General features: G+C 43.8%; 2 protein-coding genes across 2 annotated transcripts; both read right to left on the reverse strand.

Annotated features, from left to right (window-relative positions):
* Positions 1–1,319: 1,319 nt before the first annotated feature.
* Positions 1,320–6,093, reverse strand: LOC123498453 (glutamate receptor ionotropic, kainate 5-like). The gene is made up of 10 exons (XM_045245556.1): positions 5,542–6,093; positions 5,310–5,435; positions 4,692–4,854; positions 4,258–4,499; positions 3,834–4,031; positions 3,684–3,724; positions 3,182–3,421; positions 2,382–2,560; positions 1,715–1,880; positions 1,320–1,602 (listed from the first exon to the last, which is right to left on the reverse strand). The coding sequence occupies exons 1-10, from the start codon at positions 5,765–5,767 to the stop codon at positions 1,447–1,449; spliced, it is 1,737 nt and encodes a 578-aa protein (XP_045101491.1). The 5' UTR covers positions 5,768–6,093; the 3' UTR covers positions 1,320–1,446.
* An 8,273-nt stretch (positions 6,094–14,366) lies between these two features.
* On the reverse strand, positions 14,367–20,044 carry LOC123498454. The gene is made up of 11 exons (XM_045245557.1): positions 19,828–20,044; positions 18,562–18,774; positions 18,242–18,480; positions 18,016–18,141; positions 17,354–17,516; positions 16,920–17,161; positions 16,607–16,794; positions 15,625–15,864; positions 15,228–15,436; positions 14,879–15,044; positions 14,367–14,766 (listed from the first exon to the last, which is right to left on the reverse strand). The coding sequence occupies exons 1-11, from the start codon at positions 20,031–20,033 to the stop codon at positions 14,638–14,640; spliced, it is 2,121 nt and encodes a 706-aa protein (XP_045101492.1). The 5' UTR covers positions 20,034–20,044; the 3' UTR covers positions 14,367–14,637.
* Between the last annotated feature and the right edge of the window lie 1,582 nt (positions 20,045–21,626).

The raw sequence follows: 21,626 nt of genomic DNA on the forward strand, positions 1-21,626 counted from the left end.
GGAATAGATGAGAAAAAGCTTCCGAAATCTGACCTCCTGGTGTTTATTTCGTGTATCCAGATTTGTTTACCCTTCTTGCGTCTGCGACAGCGAAGCCACAACACAACAGCTACCTCCACGAGGGAACATTCATCCATCCTGAAGGAAATCACACAGGTAACTGAGTACTGACTTGACTCGTGGTGACGCATTCGATGTGAACGGAGATAAATCAAAATGACTCAAGTCAAATGACGCTCATGACTTCACGCGACTCGACTCGCTTGGTGTAAACGTAGCCTTAATGTGCGGCCCCCTATTCACCTAGCAGTAAATAGGTACGGGATGTAACAGGAGGGGTTGTGGCCTCGCTTTCCCGGTGTGTGTTGTATGTGATGTGGTCTCAGTCCTACCCGAAGATCGGTCTATGAGCTCTGAGCTCGCTCTGTAATGGGGAAGACTAGCTGGGTGACCAGCAGGCAACCGAGGTGAATTACACACACACACACACACACACACACCCCGGTAGCTCAGTGGTTAGAGCGCTGGCTTCACAAGCCAGAGGACCGGGGTTCGATTCTCCGGCCGGGTGGAGATATTTGGGTGTGTCCCCTTTCACGTGTAGCCCTGTTCACCTAGCAGTGAGTAGGTACGGGATGTAAATCGAGGAGTTGTGACCTTGTTGTCCCGGTGTGTGGTGTGTGCCTGGTCTCAGGCCTATCCGAAGATCGGAAATAATGAGCTCTGGGCTCGCTCCGTAGGGTAACAACGTCTGGCTGTCTCGTCAGAGACTGCAGCAGATCAAACCGTGAAACACACACCGCGTAGTATAGTGGTTAGCACGCTCGGCTCACAACCGAGAGGGTCCGGGTTCGAGTCCCGGGAAACGGCGAGGCAAATGGGCAAGCCTCTTAATGTGTAGCCCCTGCTCACCTAGCAGTAAATAGGTACGGGATGTAACTGAGGGGTTGTGGCCTCGCTTTTTCGGTGTGTGGAGTGTGTGTTGTGGTCTCAGTCCTACCCGAAGATCGGTCAATGAGCTCTAAACTCGCTCCGTAATGGGGAAGGCTGGCTGGGTGACCAGCAGACGACCGTGGTGAATTACACACACACACACACACACACACACACACACACACACACACACACACACACACACACACACATATGCATAGCGTAGTGGTTAACACTCGGTTCACAACCCAAATAGGCCCGGGTTGGAGTCCATTTAGTAGCATTAGCAATTCTTAGACAGTCTTCGTTACATATACTCATAGAAGCATGCCAACACTAGGAAATGCATGAAGCACAAGAAAAACTTGTATTCCTTTATTGGACGAACTATCTTTATACACTAGGAATAGTGGTGCAGACAGCGGACCTTTAAGGACTGCTATATAAAAGAAATATATATGTTATATACGCACCACCCCCAGTGCATTATGTAGCAGCAGGGCAACACACGATTTAGGAGACTGCAGCGCGAGCAGGGTGACTCAGCAAGCGGCAGGCCAGCAGGTGTTCGGCGAGGTGGACGAATGAGGCGGCGGCGTGGCCCAGGAGCAGTGTGTAGAATGTGCCCTGCATGTGAGTCAGCCGCAGCACTGCTTCCTCGTCTTCACTCTGCCAAAGTCCAGTGAATAATGAATAACATTTTTGCATGTTATTAAGGTGGTGTTTGTTCTGACAACATGACAAGATCTGAGTGACGAGGCCAGACGTGGAATTCCCTCACCGTGGTGAAGGAAAGCTGCTGTGTTCCTGTGCCGCCTTCCCCTCTTCTCTTCCCCTCCTCTTTCACGTAGCCTCTGATGACGTCATCCATCCAGAAGGCGACCAAGCCTCCCTCCAAGATATTCTGTATCCCTCGGCTCAGATCCTCTTGGAAGGGAGCGCCGGGACTGCCACACAAGACAATGGAAATGATAAAAATATTACGTTATAAGTACAGTCGGCTTCCTATTTGATGAAACAGCTGTCCTACCTATGTTTCTAACAACAGTGACATTGGTCATCTTTTTTCATGGCAGCTTGGATTGGTTCGAGACGACTCTGATTACTTAGGTCCCCTTCTTCCTCTCCCAACCCTCCTCACCACCAACCCGTCCCTCATTTCTGCATGGTACTCATTCCTCCCTCAACTGCCCCTTCTCTCTCTCTCTCTCTCTCTCTCTCTCTCTCTCTCTCTCTCTCTCTCTCTCTCTCTCTCTCTCTCTCTCTCTCTAACTGTGTGTGTGTGTGTGTGTGTGTGTGTGTGTGTGTGTGTGTGTGTGTGTGTGTGTGTGTGTGTAAACTTGCACATCCAGGACAATATAATACACACACACACACACACACACACACACACACACACACACACACACACACACACACCGATTTATCATTATAGTCATTCATTTTACCGAAATGCCCAAGCGTTTCCGGAGAAGAGAGGATAGAGCGTCTTGCTGAAATAGATGGGCGTGTAGCCTCTCCCGTCCGTGTACTCCGTCTCGATAACAGGCTTGATGTAGTAATAGTTGAAGATGTAAGAGAAGCCCCCTCTCACTACTTTGTCCAGACCTTCCCTGATGCCGACCGTCTGTTTAAACATGATGATAAGGAAATAAAGTCAGAAATAAATCAAAATAAGTAACAAACAAATGAACTGATTGATTATTTTTAGCTCCTTCAATACTGGGACACATTTTTACCTGAGATTTATGTACGATTAAACCATTTTATTAACATTGGAAAGAGTCTATGAAGGTCAGAAGATTCATAGCCGAAGCCTTCACTATTTCAATCCCCTATATCAATTTCGGAAGCTGTATAGAATCAGCTAATAGTAAGCAGAATGAATATGGAAACGCGTCACGCATGGTACTGAAAGGGTTAAAAGATGAACAATATTATGTGTACCTTACGGTCAATAAGGATAAGATCGTTTGAAATTTGACATCAGAATAACTCGGGTTCATATCTGACTGAGGCGAAAACACAAACGCTGGTTGATGAACGTGTTGTATTTCAAATTATCATCTTTTATACACTGACCAGTACTTGTATGAGCAAACAGTGAAAGTAAAGCCAAAGTTCATCAAAACCATACATAACTAAGCCTGTTACTTGCAGGTATTCGACACTAGAAAGTTGAGGAAAGCCATTCCTATGTGTGTGTGTGTGTGTGTGTGTGTGTGTGTGTCGATTGGTATCCTCTTACTTGCATCTTCTGGTACACTTCAAGCATTGCAGGATCCAGACTCGAGCTTAGATATGCCTTAAATGATCCAGTCATCCTTCTGACTCCCCAGGTCCAATCCTCGCTATTCCCTCTCTCGGCAAGATCGTTCATGTTGTCAATCGCATCCGACAGGTCCTGTACCACCAGGTGGGAAATCAGGGACGATCTGTACGCCGTTGTCAGAACGAAGCCGACGATTAGCCAAAACCCTACGAGTATCTGAAAGAAGTATCATTAATAGTTTTTAAATCTTATTTTTACTGTTATTGTTATTGTGTGTTAGATGCGCAGAGAACTGATCAATGGTGAAAATTAATAAAAATGGAACAAATTAAATAGATAAACAATAATACTTACTAAATGTATTGGTGCAAGGATTCTGAAAGCAAAGGTCGATTTAGTTCCAGAAGAGTTTGAAAAAAAAAAAACCCTTAGGATTTCAGAGTTTGTCGGTGACAGATAAGGAAGTGAGCATACCTACTAGTGAATCTTGCGTATTTAGATGACTGTGTTGGATGGGACCTATGGTCTTGGTTGTAACGGTCCTCAGAACACATGTACTTCAAAGCGTGCTACAACGACCTCATTACTAGTTGTATCGCGCTTTTCTGAAATCTGAATTATAATATACTTAGTCTTGCCTGGCCAGAGAGGTTGGCGGGAGGGTGGTAAGGGTGTTCCTCGAGCAGCAGACCCCACCCATAGAAGACAGACGAAGCAAAACTTGCACTACTCCGTCCGTGCACAACGTTCTGGCCCAGCTTCTGCATTAACCACAAAGAAGTGCTCCACAGTATGACGCCGACCATCACGCTCACCCAAACCTCTCCTGCATCGAGAAGCAATTCGTATTGGTGTTAACTTTTTTGACGGCATTTGTAGAAGGAAATAGGACTTATGCAGCGATCAGAATATCGCAAAGGGATAGTAGTCCCTTGATGTAGTGGACGACATAGGGAGGAGTCATCGAGTATATTCGATTATCCGTTATATCTGAATGGCTAATATAATCGAGGGATTGCTGGACGGTGGCCGGTGTACAACGGGATACTAACCTTCCAGAGGTCTGACCAGCGACAGATACTCAGGCAGAGGCTTCGGCTTTGATGACAGAATAACTCCTGGTTCATCGATGTATATTGTGGAAAAATCTACTGCCTCTGCTCTCTGGCGGGTAACAGTGAGATCCACCGAGAAGTCCGCCTTCTCGTGCTGCAGCGTGCCGATGAGTCCCGTCCAGTTGCCGCCACCAGCTGGCAAGCCCCACTCCCCATCCTCGGGCTCCCGCACCACATACCTCATGGACAGGAACACATCAGTATTACTTGACGTCATGACATTGTCTGATCAACGGAGCATTGTCGGTCATTTTTGACACGAGGCGTATCATTGGCTCAGCTTTTGTCGTATTACATTAATTTATGTTACGGAATTCGAGTGTGATCTTGTCAGGATATTTGAGTTGAAGAAATGTTTTTACAAATATTACGTGAAGTTGTATGCAGTGGCGATGGCCGCTATCATCCTCGCGTTGAGGGAGTCCCTGGGTAGTACCAGAGTGCCAGGCTCGTCACTCACACGCTCGTAGCGGAAGTAGGGAAAGTAGTTCTTAGCCACAACCCTCAGTGTGCGTCCCGCCAGCCGGACACGATCTAGAGGGAGGAGAATTACACCAGCCCACCAGCACACAGACACACACACACACACACACACACACACACACACACACACACACACACATACATACACACACACCGCGTAGTGTAATGGTTAGCACGCTCGACTCACAATAGAGAGGGCCGGGTTCGAATCCCGGTAAGCGGCGAGGCAAATGGGCAAGTCTCTTAATGTGTGATCCCTGTTTATCTAGCAGTAAATAGGTACGGGATGTAACTCGAGGGGTTGTGGCCTCGCTTTCCCGGTGTGTGAAGTGTGTTATGTAGTTTCAGTCCTACCCGAAGATCGGTCTATGAGCTCTGAGCTCGCTCCGTAATGGGGAAGACTGGCTGGGTGACCAGCAGACGACAGAGGTGAATCACACACACACACACACACACACACACACACACACACACACACACACACACACACACACACACACACTTACCTTGAAAAAAGGTGAGGTTTTCGGGAAGACCGCCTGCGAGGGTCCAGTGGTGCACGAGGTGCACTGATGGCTGACCGCTGCCGCAGTGCAGACATCGCTGGTACATCTTGACAGCCCCGCACAGTCCTGGCCACAGACAAATACCTTTGTTGTCATACACGCATGTTTGTCACGACAACACTCAGACTGATTGACTTTCAAGTGAACAGCTTCAACAACCACACACCAGGACTAGGAAGCTCTGCTGCCATCCAGTGTGCGTGTGTCGCGGCGGGTGTGGCAGCTGTGATGTACAGGGCGTGGTGGGTGTTGCGCAGCGCTGAGTGCTGCAGGATCACGTCCACGTTACTTGTGTTTCCCAGCACCAGCACGCGGATCTTCGGCTGCAGCCACAGCCCACGCTGCCGCAGCAGCCTGTGCGTGCATGCACACATATATGCACGGCATTGTGCATTCATTGCAATATTCAAGTGTAGAATATTAAAGAATTACACTCCTAGGCAGCTTGAAATAAGTTTGACCTAACGAGCACCTGTGAAGACTGACCAGACAGCCGCCGAGGCATTGCCGTCAGTGTGGTCCAGGATGAACACTCGACACGCAGCATTGTCAGACTCGTGCAGGCCGCGGTGAAGGGCGGAGACCACAACACTCGTGGCGTGGTGGTGGTTCTCCTCGCCCCCTGTCTTGCTATTCACCACGTCCCCATAGGGAGGAACTTCCATCACAGTCACCACCACTCCTGTGCCAGAGGTTCTTAGAATTCTGAGAAAAGAGAGTTTGCGTTGCATGGACTTAGTAATGCTGAAAAGAACAGTGTTGATAATTGTTTGCATTTATCATTTATTTTATTCACTAAGGTAAAGTAAAGTTTATAACAGATGCCTTCAAATCATATCCATTTTCAATTTTTTCCTTGTTACCTGAATCTAGTGCAAGATACTTAGTTATCGTAACTTGCATCAACTTATATCAATTTTCCAGACACTTTCATTCAGTCTTCGCTGTCTGCTACTGAAGTTAAAAACCTTCCAGCTTTACAACACTGTCTGGTTGACTGAGGTTCTCGTTCTACACTTGCCGTAGTAACTTCATGGCTTCCAAAACATTATGTCAAGGAACATTCCGCAGTATGCCTCTGTCATTTACTACCAATGAGCAAGACATATTTAAAGCGATGCATGATGCTTATTTGTTCTGTTCACAGTGACGGGAACTCTTGCGCGACAATCCTTGTTGACACGCCTCACTGTTTACTGAAGATCTGCTACGTCATATTAATGTCGCTTCCTTCTGGATAAATCTCTCTCAGCTCCAATCAATAATTTATCATCTATTCATACCTAGAAACACACACGAGTTACCTGAGCAAGTCTGCTAGGAGAGGTGAGGGGCTTGGAGAAGCCAACACAACGTGACACTGTGCCAGGTAGCTCTCCACCATCTGGCCGGCACCCTGCACAACCACATTCTTCCAGCCACACGCAGTCTTGAGCCCTTGTCCTATCTCGCCACCTTGAAATCTAGCTGCTGCCAACGCGAAATTCAGAGGAAAAAGCTGAAGCATAGTTGTTACACTCAACATTACACTGTGTTGAAACATGAGAAAAATCGTTAAACACGTGCACGCCTGCACACACACACACACACACACACACACACACACACACACACACACACACCGTGTAGTGCAGTGGTTAGCACGCTCAACTCACAATCGAGAGGGTCCATGTTCGAGTCACGGAAAGCGGCGAGACAAATGGGCAAGCCTCTTAATATGTAGCCCCTGTTCACCTAGCAGTAAATAGGTACGGGATGTAACTCGAGGGGTTGTGGCCTCGCTTTCCCGGTGTGTAGAGTGTGTTGTGGTCTCAATCCTACCCGAAGATCGGTCTATGAGCTCTGAGCTCGCTCCGTAATGGGAAGACTGGCTGGGTGACCAGCAGACGACCGGGGTGAATTACACACACACACACACACACACACACACACACACACACCTTCAGTTACTTTTAAGGTATCATTGTGTCGCGGCCAAGGAAGTCGCGTCAGTTTGCTACACTTTATAGTGGACCAGCGTGGTATGTCCAGGCAACAGTGCTGTGCCATGTGCCATCACATGCCACATGGACGTAAGCAAAGGAAGCTAAATCAAGGTTGCAAGCTTATGGTAACATCAGTTCAATGTGTGTGTGTGTGTGTGTGTGTGTGTGTGTGTGTGTGTGTGTGTGTGTGTGTGTGTGTGTGTGTGTGTGTGTGTGTGTGTGTGTGTGTGTGTGTGAAATAAAAATTCCATGGTGGTGCAGTGAATCACGCTCAGTGATCACTAAATAAGTGTTCTGCTTGAGATGTTATTAAGCATACATTTGGAAACGATATATTTGTTCCACTAACTTTAAGGAGTATGATTTATTTCTCTCGGAAATGAAATGTTTTTGGTTACCAAACTAGAGGCCGGAATATTTACTCTGAAGGACCGTGGTCTTGTGGTGAGAGATAGTGTGGACTCTTACTAATGCGCGTGGCACAGCCTGGCATTTCACGTTCAAATCTCCCTCCAACCCGTGCGGGCTGAGCCGTGCCACACGGAATTTTACCAGCGTGGCCTGAGTCAGTCGAGTTCTACTGCAAGTCACTCGACTCGTGAAATGGTGATTTCATTCCGTAACTCATGCTGGAAACGGTAGCCTGTCAAGAACTGCTGGTCACTGAGAGGGGGTTGGAGTATTTTCACACCACTGTTCACACAAGTACCTAACAGAAGCTACGTAAACATACCACTCCAAACCGCCAACATTATGTACGTATACCCTTTGGATGTAAACATATACCAAGCAAATACATTAACATTAATGGAAACGATACCTCGATACCCTCGATTCAGTGAAAAGAGTCATTCGATCTGAACGAGTGAGTGGCAAGTCTTACACCACTACAGAGATCACGGGGTGTGTTGTGTAGTGGCAACGTAACGATGCGGACCTCTAGAGCTGGTAGTGTATTTTGTCCAGTTATTCTGATGCTCAGACTTTACAAGTGACTCAAAAGTAACTCTAGTGTTGCGAGTATTGTCAGGAAAACGAAGAGAATAAATGAATTGAGTTGCAAGAGGAGCTGCAAGCGTTTCCTTTGCTATTTCATCCAGTTACTCTGAGACTGTGGTGTTGCCAGAGCCAAAAGTGTACTGAAGTGTCGTGAGTGTTCTCTCTCATACCAGGGGTGTAGTTGAACAACAAAAACAACAAACACTAGTGCGAGTGTGACTTTAGTTGATAGACAGGTGGTGAACGGTGGCGAGGGCACAGTTAGTTTATATGAGAGAAATAACCACCAGCCAGCGCTTGGCAACAATCAGCTGATCGGCGGCTGAGGAGCGCGCGTTTCGCTGAGCTTGACAGGTGACAGGCATTTGTTGTGTCCCGTGCGCGATCACTGCACTACACCACATTGGTCAGCTGCTGCAATGTCGCGTTGTGTTCGTGCTGCCCCACCTGTGCTGCTGTGGACCAAAGATTCTTCATAACCCTACACCTGCCGTGCTGTAATTGGAGACGATGGCTTCCAAGTGGGGGGAGGACTCAAGTAAATCTCGGAATGGTAAGTTGTAAATCTACACTTTTCGTAATCTAATATAGCATTGTTTGAATCTGTTGCCACGTGCACTGATGTGTTTATTGATTAGTTTTTAGCATTATTTCTTTGTGTAGTACATATAAGGGTTTGTGTGTGTGTGTAAGTAAGTAAGTAAGTAAGTAAGTAAATTTATTGCTAATATACAGTACAGTTATGACATGATACATACATAGTTTTAATTTACATTAGCTATGGTCCGTTGAGCTGCAGCTCCTTAACGGACGTTCTAACTATTACCTTGTTACAAGTGTGGGAACAAATTATTGACAGTTATACTGTAGAGTACATATTTATGGAAATTTGCATAAGTAGGATTTATTGTTGAGACAGCAGGTAAGATTTTATTTCTTTCTTATATTTATGGATATTGATTGTGGTTAAAGAAACTTTTTAATCCTGAGGGAGACTATTAAATAATCTAGGGCCAAAGCTGACAACACTGTTTTTGAACAATGTTGTTCTGAATGCTGGACAAATTAAATTAATATGGTTACTTCTGGTATTTCTTAAATTCTCATTTAACTTAAATATTGAATTATTATGTTCTCTAGTTTTAAATATTAATAATAATGTGAAATACTTATGAATGTCAGAAAACTTCATCAGTCTAGCTTCAGAAAATACATTTTTGAGATGTTAAGTTTTAGCTTATTAGATCTTAACCATAAGTTTACTTTATTTAATTCAAATATTATACTAGTGTGCAGAGAATCTATGTTTTTATCTTTTAATAACAGAGTTGTATCATCAGCATATATAACAAACTTTAATTTTGTACTGGCATTAACTATATCATTTATATAGACCAGGAAGAGTATAGGACCTAATATAGAACCTTGTGGTACTCCTTTATATAAGGACTTCAGTGGGGAATAATTTTCATTACAATATACTGCCTGTTTTCTACAATCAAGATAGCTTTGAAATAACTTTAGTGGCAAACCTCTAATTCCTAAATGTTCTAATTTATACAATAAAATTTTATGATCCAACATATCGAAAGCTTTTGATAGGTCTAGAAATACACCAATAACATACATTTTTTCTTCTAAACTCGAATACACGTTGTTAACAAGTTGAAGTATTGCAGATTCAGTGGAATGATGAGCTCTGAAGCCGTGTTGGTTTTCTGTTAAGAGACTGTTAGTTTCTAGATAATTTATTAGTCTAACAGAGATTATTTTTTCGAAAATTTTGCTGAAGGCTGGAAGTATAGAGATGTGTGTAATTCATTACTGTTGCTTACTGCTCACCCAGCCAGCCTTCCCCATTACGCAGCGAGCTCAGAGCTCACAGACCGATCTTTGGGTAGGACTGAGACCACAACACACTCCACGCACTGGTGTGTGTGTGTGTGTGTGTGTGTGTGTGTGTGTGTGTGTGTGTTGACGAATTAGGCAAATCCAAAAAGTTATCTCCACTTACCCAGGTGTGGGCAAACTGCGGTCTGTATGCTGCCCGCCAAGGAATTCATGTGGTCCGATAAATGTTAGTAAATTTAAAAGATCAAGTTAACAAACAACGCCAAATAATATTAAAAGTATTTTGTTTTCTTCCAGCAGGTGTGCGTATGCCTGCGAGAGTGGCTTTTTCTTTGAAAGCTTTTTATTTGTTTTTTTTAATACTAATTATTGGCTTAATATGCTGTGCAGCCCCATACGATTGTGATTTTTTTTTTCTAATGTGGCTCTCGCACTGAAAACTTTGCCATCCCTCACTCAATCCATGATAGCTGAGGCTCGACACACCACTCACACTTTACGATTGGGGATATATATATATATATATATATATATATATATATATATATATATATATATATATATATATATATATATATATATATATATATATATATATATATATATATATATATATATATATATATATATATATATATATATATATATATATATATATATATATATATATATATATATATATATATATATATATATAGATAGATATAGTATTCTATTTATCTTATATGGGGACATTATAAACTCGGGTTATTTTAATGACCTGTAATTATAAAGTTAGGGCAAAGATAATTATATACCATGAAAAACAAGAAAAAAAAGCTACATATAACAATGAGCGGGAAAAGAGTGAGGGTGAGGAGGAGGAGGAGGAGGAGGAGGAGTAGGAGGAAAAGTGACCAACACAAAATTTTTTCCCTAAGCGTACCATGGAAAATCACTTTGGCAATGTATAGGACAATGGTTGCGGCGTGACTCATTAGCTCAGGACTCCGGCACAGGCAAGCAGGACGTTTGTTCTGTTGTGTATGTCCTCCTGTCGTATACGATCTTTGATGTCCCGAATTTTCAATGAGTCTCTTCTGTTTTTAAGAGAACACTGAACTTGTATTGTTCAGAGTTGTGTTCCCTTGAGTGTCATGTGTCATGTTGTGCAAAGGTTTGATTCCCGCCCATATCCTCTCGCAATCAACCTTTATGTAGGTGAGGTCTAATTTGCTAGTAAGTTCCATAATCGATGTTCTGCCAGCTGTCGACGAAATGCTGATAATCTTATAATAAAAATGGTCTGACGTTGTTGTGCAAGGAAACGGATACTGCTACTTCAGTCGTCTTCACTGAAACAATGTATCTGGTGGGGATCCAGTGTCTTGTAGGGGAGTCCAGTGTCTGGTTGGGAGGTCCACATTTGATTATTGTCAGGATTTACAGAAACAAAACTCAATTAGATTATTTTTACTCTTAATTTCATATCATATTGTGTTTATTCCTAGTAATTAGTTTCTTTACAGAAAAAAATTTGGGCAAGTTAATCTGGTATCATACATGTCACACAAATTACTCCCCGCCAGGTTTGAAGAAGTGTCTTCGAAATATTCAAGGTAGCACACATCAGTGTCATTGTAAGACATTGGAGATCCAACATCCATCTGGTTATATCTCACTCCACTCAAGTCTTCCCCCAGAAGGCGGCGCACCCACCTCCGCACGGTGGTGGGACTCCGCCTGGTGTGCTTGGCTATGCTCCTAAACGACACACCTCCAGACCAGAGCCACATGAACAACAGCCGCTCTGCAGGGTCAGTCTCGTTGTAAGAACAGCGTCCCATTGTGTAAATGTTCCGTTACAGAATATGCAAAGCTGTAAAAACAAACCGTTAAAACCTCAGTGGATCCGCAATTAAGATGTATCTTATTGATTGAGTATTTTAATGCGGTGACGCCAAAGCAGAGCAGGACAGACATCGCGGAATATAATACTGAATAAGGAGACTCATTAACTACGACAGGACATCACTGCCTTATGCTGTAACTCATAAGCTCTGTAAGTTAAACATAATTCGAAAGTGAAAGTTTTACTTTTTGTGGAGAAATAACTTCCTTTGTTAAAGGAAGTCTCTTGCACTGGAAACAGCCACGTGTCCTATCAGAGGCGGAGGGAAGGAACTGTCTTCCCTCAGGCATCGCATCCACAGAGGCGTCTCCTCCGAGAGAATAAAACTGTCACTTGCCAGAGAGAGAGAGAGAGAGAGAGAGAGAGAGAGAGATGGCCACAAACGCAGGAGCAGGCAGCATTACAATGGCCAGCGTGCACCAGCAGGATGGCAGAGGTGTCAGGAGTATGACTGGTGAGCACACAGTGAACAGTGAAGTTCAGAGTTTACTGAGATATCTATTTAATTCTCTATTTTTTTGTGTCCTTTGATAATGTGATATATTTACCTGAGCTGGAATTCCCTGCTTGTTTTTGTATTTCTTTTCAGCTATGACAAGTTATTTCAGGAGGAAAATTTCAAGACTTCTAATGATTTAGGAATTTCTCATCTTTAAGGTCTGGCAGCTTCAATGGATTTATTTTCGTATTTCTTTTTTTATTGTCCATAGCCAAAGCTCCTTATTCCCCCGTCCCCTACCCGGCAAAAAAAAAAAAAAAAAAAAAAAAAAAAAAAAAAAAAAATATATATAAATCTATAAATATATATATATATATATATATATATATATATATATATATATATATATATATATATATATATATATATATATATATATAAATAGATAAAATAAAATAAAATAAAGAGATAAGAAAATCAGTTTCCATAAAGTGATATTCACAAACACCGTCTCGTCAGTTTTTTTTCTCTTTCACTAAAGTATTAATGCCGATTCAGCATTGAGCTTCAAAAACAGGATCACTGAATAGGGACGGCAGGTATTATGGGTCGAGGGTTCGGCACGTGTAGGCCCACTGGCTTCTTGTGATAATGAACCTTATAGTACAAAAGTCTCGCTGCGCCATCCATGCAGTACATTTCCCATGTGCTCTCCAGGATGGCTGTACACAAAATATTTCTGAACGTAACGTAATGTGTGTTCGTCCTATCCCTCTGTAGACTAAAGATTTCTATGCCAGCCTCGTCATTACTTTTCTTGGAAACTTCTCTGTTAAGATATGATGACTGACTCTTTTGCAAATCTTACTGTACACAGTATTGGCTTTTAACTCCGCGTGAGACAATAAACAACAGAAAAACGAAACATCACTTACTGCACTGGCATAGTATTGCACCCAGTCTTCGTCTCACTCACCAACTGAGAAGAGGAACGAAGAGGAAGCCAAGAGCAGACTCATATCCAGCGTGAGTGGGCGGTGGGCCAAACGCTGCGAGCCTTTATGTGCTTCTCGCTATGAGTCAACTTGTCGTACAGCAACACAGGAACTTTCTCCCCCTCATGTATTATAGAAGATCTCGCTGCAAGATAAATTTACGCGAAAAGAAAAAGAAATGGTAGGGATTGAAATAAAAGCCAAATGTGTATCAATTAAACATGGTACATTATTTCTCTCTCTCTCTCTCTCTCTCTCTCTCTCTCTCTCTCTCTCTCTCTCTCTGTGTGTGTGTGTGTGTGTGTGTGTGTGTGTGTGTGTGTGTCTGTCTGTCTGTCTGTCTGTCTGTCTGTCTGTCTGTCTGTCTGTCTGTCTGTCTGTCTGTCTGTCTGTCTGTCTGTCTGTCTGTCTGTCTGTCTGTCTGTCTGTCTGTCTGTCTGTCTGTCCGTCTGTCTCTGTCTCTCTCTCTCTCTCTCTCTCTCTCTCTCTCTCTCTCTCTCTCTCTCTCTCTCTCTGACATAATGTGGGTCCGTGTTTTCTCAGGTTTAGTTATTGTTTTTTATTGCAGTGTTCGGATTGCCTTAGTTTTTACTCTTCACCAGAATCAGAGCGGAGCCACAAATGTAGAATTCAGGTTTAGCTTGTGATGTTCTATGAGGCATTGTGAGAGCAGCATGGTGAGCTGTTTCAGCCGCGTGACTACTACTACCGTGTTGACAGCCTTGGGAATGAAGTATCGTTTTTATTAATTTAATTTCTGTTGGCCACTACACCCAAGGACCAGAAATACATCAAACGAAAGGAAAGCATTAATTCCTTTACTCTCCCGAAGAAAATTTCTATACGCATACATATGTAGTGATGTTTTTCCAATCAGTTTATCTATCTATTGTTTTCTCCAAAGCCTCAGTATCCATGCAAAGTTGAGTTTTCGTTTTTTGATGATGCATGTTTTGCAGCCTCTCGTTCTGGTGAATTATAGTAATTTTTTTATTCTTGATGGAGAATCTTCTCTCAATAACTCCTAGAGGTGCACATCTAGAATAGCTACAGCTTGTTATGGTAGCGCAACACACGGTGTAGCAGAGTGCAGCGCGAGCAGGGTGAGTCACAGCGGACGGCAGGCCAGCAGGTGTTCGGCGAGGTGGACGAATGAGGCGGCGGCGTGGCCCAGGAGCAGTGTGTAGAATGTCACCTGCATGTGAGTCAGCCGCAGCACTGCTTCCTCGTCTTCACTCTGCCAAAGTCCAGTGAATAATGAGTAGCATTTTTGCATGTTATTAAGGTGGTGTTTGTTCTGACAACATGACAAGATCTGAGTGACGAGGCCAGACGTGGAATTCCCTCACCGTGGTGAAGGAAAGCTGCTGTGTTCCTGTGCCGCCTTCCCCTCTTCTCTTCCCCTCCTCTCTCACATAGCCTCTGATGACGTCATCCATCCAGAAGGCGACCAAGCCTCCCTCCAAGATATTCTGTATCCCTCGGCTCAGATCCTCTTGGAAGGGAGCGCCGGGACTGTCAGACAAGATAATGGAAATTATAAAAATATTACACTAAACGATGATACATCATCCTCCCCCCCTCACACACATCTTTGATAATAAAGCGAATATGATTGATGTGTTCACCAATATCATGCTCTCCCGGTTCCTAGGAAGATAAAGTGATTGTACACTATGGAACAAAGTATTATTTTACCGAAATGCCCAAGCGTTTCCAGAGAAAAGCGGATACATGGTCTTGCTGGAATATATTGGACTGTATCCTCTTCCGTCAGTGTACTCTGTGTCGATGACAGGTTTGATGTAGTAGTAGTTGAATATGTAAGAGAAGCCTCCTCTCACCACTTTCTCCAAACCATCCGCAATACCTACGGTCTGTCCAAACGAAAATAATTCCATGAAGTACTAATATAATTGCCTGCCTTTATTCAGGCTGACCAGGCTCCTGACTACAGGGAGCTGCTTGAAGTGCGTTTGATCTTCGTAAGAAAAAAGACCTTGTCTTTTGCACTGCTGGTGATCTACGCCATTCTTTTGTTGTTCTATTATATTTACCTGGTGTATTTTGATTAAGAATAACAACTTCCTCTTACTCTCATTTTGTGGTACACTTCAAGCATTGCTGGATCTTGACTCGAGCTGAGGTATGACTTGAGTGATCCAGTCATCCTTCTGACTCCCCAGGTCCAACCCTCGCTATTCCCTCTCTCAATAAGATTGTTCATATTGTCAATCGCATCTGACAGGTCCTGCACCACCAGGTGGGAAATCAGGGACGATCTGTACGCCGTTGTCACTATGAAGCAGACGATCAGCCAAAACCCTACGAGAATCTGAAAGAGAGTGCATCACATAGAATGGAAGATAATTTTTCACTTTATAGTAAATAACAGAACTGTCAGATTATAATGGCGTTGTGGGAACAGTTGAAAAAATAAAGTGACTGATTAAATTCTGATCTACTTATGGTACAACAGATTTATGATTGCTGAACGATAGAGTTGACCATATATACACATAGACATCAAAATCTTTATGAGATCAATAACGAATACAAATATACCTACTATGCAAAGTAGTGTACCATCATATCCGAATCCCTCGGTAAATGTTCAATTAACTATTATTGCACGCTTACAGTTCTCTGTAACTAATTCTGCAATTGATCGATGGATTTAAATGGAATGGATTTATGCATTGTGCTAAAGTGCTTTGTGCAAAACACAATAGATACACAGAATTACAATGTGAAAGAAAAATTAACTCTTTATGTGAAATTCAAGATGTACTTGTATATATATATATATATATATATATATATATATATATATATATATATATATATATATATATATATATATATATATATATATATATATAACAGTGAATCATATTTCATCACTGTTTCGAAGCTGACGACTGTGAACCTCCTCTCTAAGTGGATAGATGAAAATGAGGCAATCTGTCAGGTGGATTCCTGAGTAAGAAGGTTGAGCCTTAGCGGTGGTATGATAAGGGAGACAGACAAGAGGTGCAACAAGGAGATAAACGAAATGGACAAAGTTATAGTCATGCCTGGCCAGAAGGGTTGGCGGGAGGGTGGTAAGGGTGTTCCTCGAGCAGCAGACCCCACCCATAGAAGACAGACGAGGCAAAGGTTGCACTGCTTCGTCCGTGCACAACTTTCTGGCCCAGCTTCTGCATCAGCCACAGAGAAGTGCTCCACAGTATGACGCCGACCATCACGCTCACCCAAACCTCTCCTGCACCGAGAAGCAATTCGTATTGGTGTTAACTTTTTGACGGGATTTGTAGATGGAAATATAAGAGCCATGAAAAATCAGACCACTTAAGAGGATTTACTCATGTGTCAATCAGTGTCCCTAACCTTCCAGAGGTCTGACCAGCGACAGATACTCAGGCAGAGGCTTCGGTTTTGACGAAAATATTGCTACTGGCTCATCAATGTATATGCCAGAAAAATCTACCACTTCAGCTCTCTGGCGGGTAACAGTGAGATCCACCGAGAAGTCCGCCTTCTCGTGCTGCAGCGTGCCGATGAGTCCCGTCCAGTTGCCGCCGCCAGCTGGCAAGCCCCACTCCCCATCCTCGGGCTCCCGCACCACATACCTCATGGACAGGAACACATCAGTATTACTTGACGTCATGGCATTGTCTGATCAACGGAGCATTGTCGGTCATTTTTGACACGAGGCGTATCATTGGCTCAGCTTTTGTCGTATTGCATTAATTTCTGTTACGGAATCCGAGTGTGATCTTGTCAGGATATTTGAGTTGAAGAAATATTTTTACAAATATTACGTGAAGTTGTATGCAGTGGCGATGGCCGCTATCATCCTCGTGTTGAGGGAGTCCCTGGGTAGTACCAGAGTGCCAGGCTCGTCACTCACACGCTCGTAGCGGAAGTAGGGAAAGTAGTTCTTAGCCACAACCCTCAGCGTGCGTCCCGCCAGCCGGACACGATCTGGAGGGAGGAGAATTACACCAGCCCACACACACACACACACACACACACACACACACACACACACACACACACACACACACCGCGTAGTGTAGTGGTTAGCACGCTCGACTCACAATCGAGAGGGCCGGGTTCGAATTCCGGTAAGCGGCGAGGCAAATGGGCAAGTCAGTGGTTGGAGCGCTGGCTTCACAAGCCAGAGGACCGGGGTTCGATTCCCCGGTCGGGTGGAGATATTTGGGTGTGTCTTCTTTCACGTGTAGCCCCTGTTCACCTAGCAGTGAATAGGTACGGGATGTAAATCGAGGAGTTGTGACCTTGTTGTCCCGGTGTGTGGTGTGTGCCTGGTCTCAGGCCTATCCGAAGCTCGGAAATTATGAGCTCTGAGCTCGTTCCGTAGGGTAACGTCTGGCTGTCTCGTCAGAGACTGCAGGAGATCAAACAAACAGTGAAACACACACACACACACACACACACACACACACACACACACATCTACCTTGAAAAAAGGTGAGGTTTTCGGGAAGACCGCCTGCGAGGGTCCAGTGGTGCACGAGGTGCACTGATGGCTGAACGCTGCCGCAGTGCAGACATCGCTGGTACATCTTGACAGCCCCGCACAGTCCTGGCCACAGACAAATACCTTTGTTGTCATACACGCATGTTTGTCACGACAACACTCAGACTGATTGACTTTCAAGTGAACAGCTTCAACAACCACACACCAGGACCAGGAAGCTCTGCTGCCATCCAGTGTGCGTGTGTCGCGGCGGGTGTGGCAGCTGTGATGTACAGGGCGTGGTGGGTGTTGCGCAGCGCTGAGTGCTGCAGGATCACGTCCACGTTACTTGTGTTTCCCAGCACCAGCACGCGGATCTTCGGCCGCAGCCACAGCCCACGCTGCCGCAGCAGCCTGTGCGTGCATGCACACATATATGCACAGCATTGTGCATTCATTGCAATATTCAAGTGTAGAATATTAAAGAATTACACTCCTAGGCAGCTTGAAATAAGTTTGACCTAACGAGCACCTGTGAAGACTGACCAGACAGCCGCCGAGGCATTGCCGTCCGTGTGGTCCAGGATGAACACTCGACACGCAGCATTGTCAGACTCGTGCAGGCCGCGGTGAAGGGCGGAGACCGCAACACTCGTGGCGTGGTGGTGGTTCTCCTCGCTCCCTGTCTTGCCATTCATCACGTCCCCATAGGGAGGAACTTCCATCACAGTCACCACCACTCCTGTACCAGAGGTTATCCTGAAAAAAATAAATACATAAAAATGATAATTGTGATAATAATATCATCTGTTTAATAAATAGATATTAAAAAAAATCTCATATAACCATGTTCGTCGAAACTCTTTCCTTTTTCTTGGATTATTTTTTAATTGATATTAAAATCTCCTTATATTGTTTTTCATTGGCACAGACACCAATGAACTATGTCCAGCTTGTTGCCTTGCTATGCCTTGTGTATGCCTTATTTGTGCACCTAATACACGGTGTTCTCTTCAGTAGCTTTTATTCCATCTCTCAGAAGCGTGTTGGAGAGATTTTCCTCTACCGGACATCTACTCTCAGCGGCTCGGCAGTAAAAACGTGAAAACCCTTCCTTAACCATTCTGTCAATGGCTCAGTGATATTACGGCACTGTCAACACCTCTTGCTGATTCAGAGCTTGTTTGACTTTGTCGAGTAGGAAATGTTTGGGGGTGATTAGCTTATAGAAAGAAGGAAGAAACTGAAAATATATTTTTTTCCCTGATTGGTCGCTTTACTTCACAATCCCGTCACGGACCTCCTCGCCACAACGCAAGCTTCCTCTGCTTTTAAAAATTCTGAGGCATTTTTAGACCCCTTTGGTCAAGATGAATATCACATACAACTATTTATCCAGCCAGTTCCTGTCATCATCTCTGGCAAAGATGTACGGGGTGAAAACTGTCATTCAGTTCCGTCACGTATTCTTATATGTTTTTATATTTACATTTGTAAAATAACGATAAGAAATTCTAGAAGCGAGATAAATAGTGAATCCATATCGGTGCATATTACATCACAACAAGGCGCACTCAGCTCGATTGACACAGAGGTGACTCATCGAGGCAGAGTGGCGGAATGAAGGAAGCTATGCCAGATACTCATACTCTGAACTTTGACCTGTCACTTGGAAGAAATAAGATAAAGAGATAAATCACAGAGGAAGGATATACGGACATGTATACACAAAACATACAAACAAATGTAAGAACATGCACGCTCATATACATACACACATACAAACATACACACATACACACAGACGAATACCTGAGCAAGTCCGCTAGGACAGGTGAGGGACCAGAAGAGGCCAGAACCAGGTGGCACTGAGCCAGGTAGCTTTCCACCACCTGGCCAGCGCCCCGCACCACCAAGTTCCTCCAGCCACATGCATGCTTTGCTATTTGTAGCACCCCGCTGCCTTCACTGGCGACACTCAGAAGAAGCAACAGCCTCACACATGTCACTCTCATCATGGTACTGGATAAATACACTAAAAAATAAAAGATAAAGTAGAGAAAAATACATGTGTGTGTGTGTGTGTGTGTGTGTGTGTGTGTGTGTGTGTGTGTGTGTGTGTGTGTGTGTGTGTGTGTGAGTGAGTGTGTGTGTGTCGGGGGGATATTGTCGTATAGTTAGCGTGCTCAACTTACAACAGAGAGATCCAAGGTTTGAATGTTTGGACGTGTCTCCGTTGCTGCTATGTTGCTGCTCATTTGGCAGTGAACAGTGAGACGTACCCGGTAACTGTCAAGACGTTCCAAATTAATCATTGAAAGATAATGCACGTATTGTGCACATACGACTATTATAGACAAATTAGAAACTTTTATGTAGATTGGGACAAATTCCTCTGGCTGGCACATAGACCTTCGATATAATGTGTTTCCATGAAGTGAAGTTGTTAGCAGAACCAACACTATAAATGTCAACTTCCTCATCTTTGTGATCAGTCTTTGTTTAGTTTTCTATGTTGTGAAGGTTTACAGAAACAATATCCAGTCAAACTGCATTTACTGTCAAGGGTCACGGTGACTTTCATCGATATTACTACTCCCACTCGTAACAACAGGTCTTCTCATGAGAAATATATGGAATAACATAATCTTGAATAATGATGTTATATATAATCACAAAAATATTCCTAGGCAGCTCTAATGGCGAAATTTCATCGAAAAAACTCTGGAAATGTAGATGATCATTATTTACACAAGAAAACGGAATTGTCACATCCATCTGGTTGCACGTCATTCCGTTCAAGTCTTGCCCCAGCAGGCGCCGCACCCACTTTCTCACGGTAGTGGGACTTCTCCTGGTTTGCTTGGCTATGCTCCTAAAGGACACTCCTCCAGACCAAAGCCACATGAACAACAGCCGCTCTGCAGGGTCAGTCTCGTTGTACAAACAGCGTCCCATTGTGTAAACGTTTCCGTGACGCAAGGCTGTAAGACAAACTTTCAAAAAGCTTGATAGATTTGGTCAACTAATGTTTTATCTTATGAAACACTGTGCATTTGTCGCGCAAAATACCTCGGGTCTTGTTTTTCTCGATAGAAAGATGTATCAGAATTCTACCAATGTCTATATACCGGAATGACATCTACGCGAAGTGTGATTACTGAGAAAAAGCTGCCAGGGGTGAGCATTCCGTATCACATACATAAACTGTAGGCCCTAGGGAGATGACCGATCTTCACCAAGCATGCTGATCGAGGATCCCTTGCTCCGCATTCCCGATTATGTACAATATGGTTCTCACACTGAACTGCCACAGACGCATCCCCTTTCCTTCATCTGCCATAATCAGTTGATCACTTCCCAGATGCACCCATGAGGCCGCGTCATCATTATGCTTTCATAATAATTGCTTTCTTTTCACCCCTGCCACTCCTCACTGCTCCACTCACTTGCCCGTAGCATTTAATGTAATCTCAATACCATCCTCTAATAACAGTGTTGGAGAAAACAAGTCAGTGATGAAAAAGATGATTAATTATGATAATGTCAAATCTTCCACAAAACCTATAGCGTTAGTATTGTTCGTTTCCGAGATATAGGACGAAAAGTGT

The sequence above is a fragment of the Portunus trituberculatus genome, chromosome 48 (assembly GCF_017591435.1).
Source record: "Portunus trituberculatus isolate SZX2019 chromosome 48, ASM1759143v1, whole genome shotgun sequence".
NCBI lineage: Eukaryota > Metazoa > Arthropoda > Malacostraca > Decapoda > Portunidae > Portunus > Portunus trituberculatus.

What these genes read in the sequence shown, in the direction of transcription:
- LOC123498453 (XM_045245556.1), bottom strand. Translation starts at nt 5,767, where the DNA reads ATGAATGCACAATGCCGTGCATATATGTGTGCATGCACGCACAGGCTG. An exon ending in AAACCTCACCTTTTTTCAAG is followed by an intron (nt 4,855 to 5,309) that starts GTAAGTGTGTGT and finishes TCCTCCCTCTAG; the next exon opens with ATCGTGTCCGGCTGGCGGGA. An exon ending in AAGTGTACCAGAAGATGCAA is followed by an intron (nt 2,561 to 3,181) that starts GTAAGAGGATAC and finishes ATGTTTAAACAG; the next exon opens with ACGGTCGGCATCAGGGAAGG.
- LOC123498454 (XM_045245557.1), bottom strand. Translation starts at nt 20,033, where the DNA reads ATGATGAGAGTGACATGTGTGAGGCTGTTGCTTCTTCTGAGTGTCGCC. An exon ending in AATGCCTCGGCGGCTGTCTG is followed by an intron (nt 18,481 to 18,561) that starts GTCAGTCTTCAC and finishes TCTACACTTGAA; the next exon opens with TATTGCAATGAATGCACAAT. An exon ending in GCCACTGCATACAACTTCAC is followed by an intron (nt 17,162 to 17,353) that starts GTAATATTTGTA and finishes CCTGTCCATGAG; the next exon opens with GTATGTGGTGCGGGAGCCCG.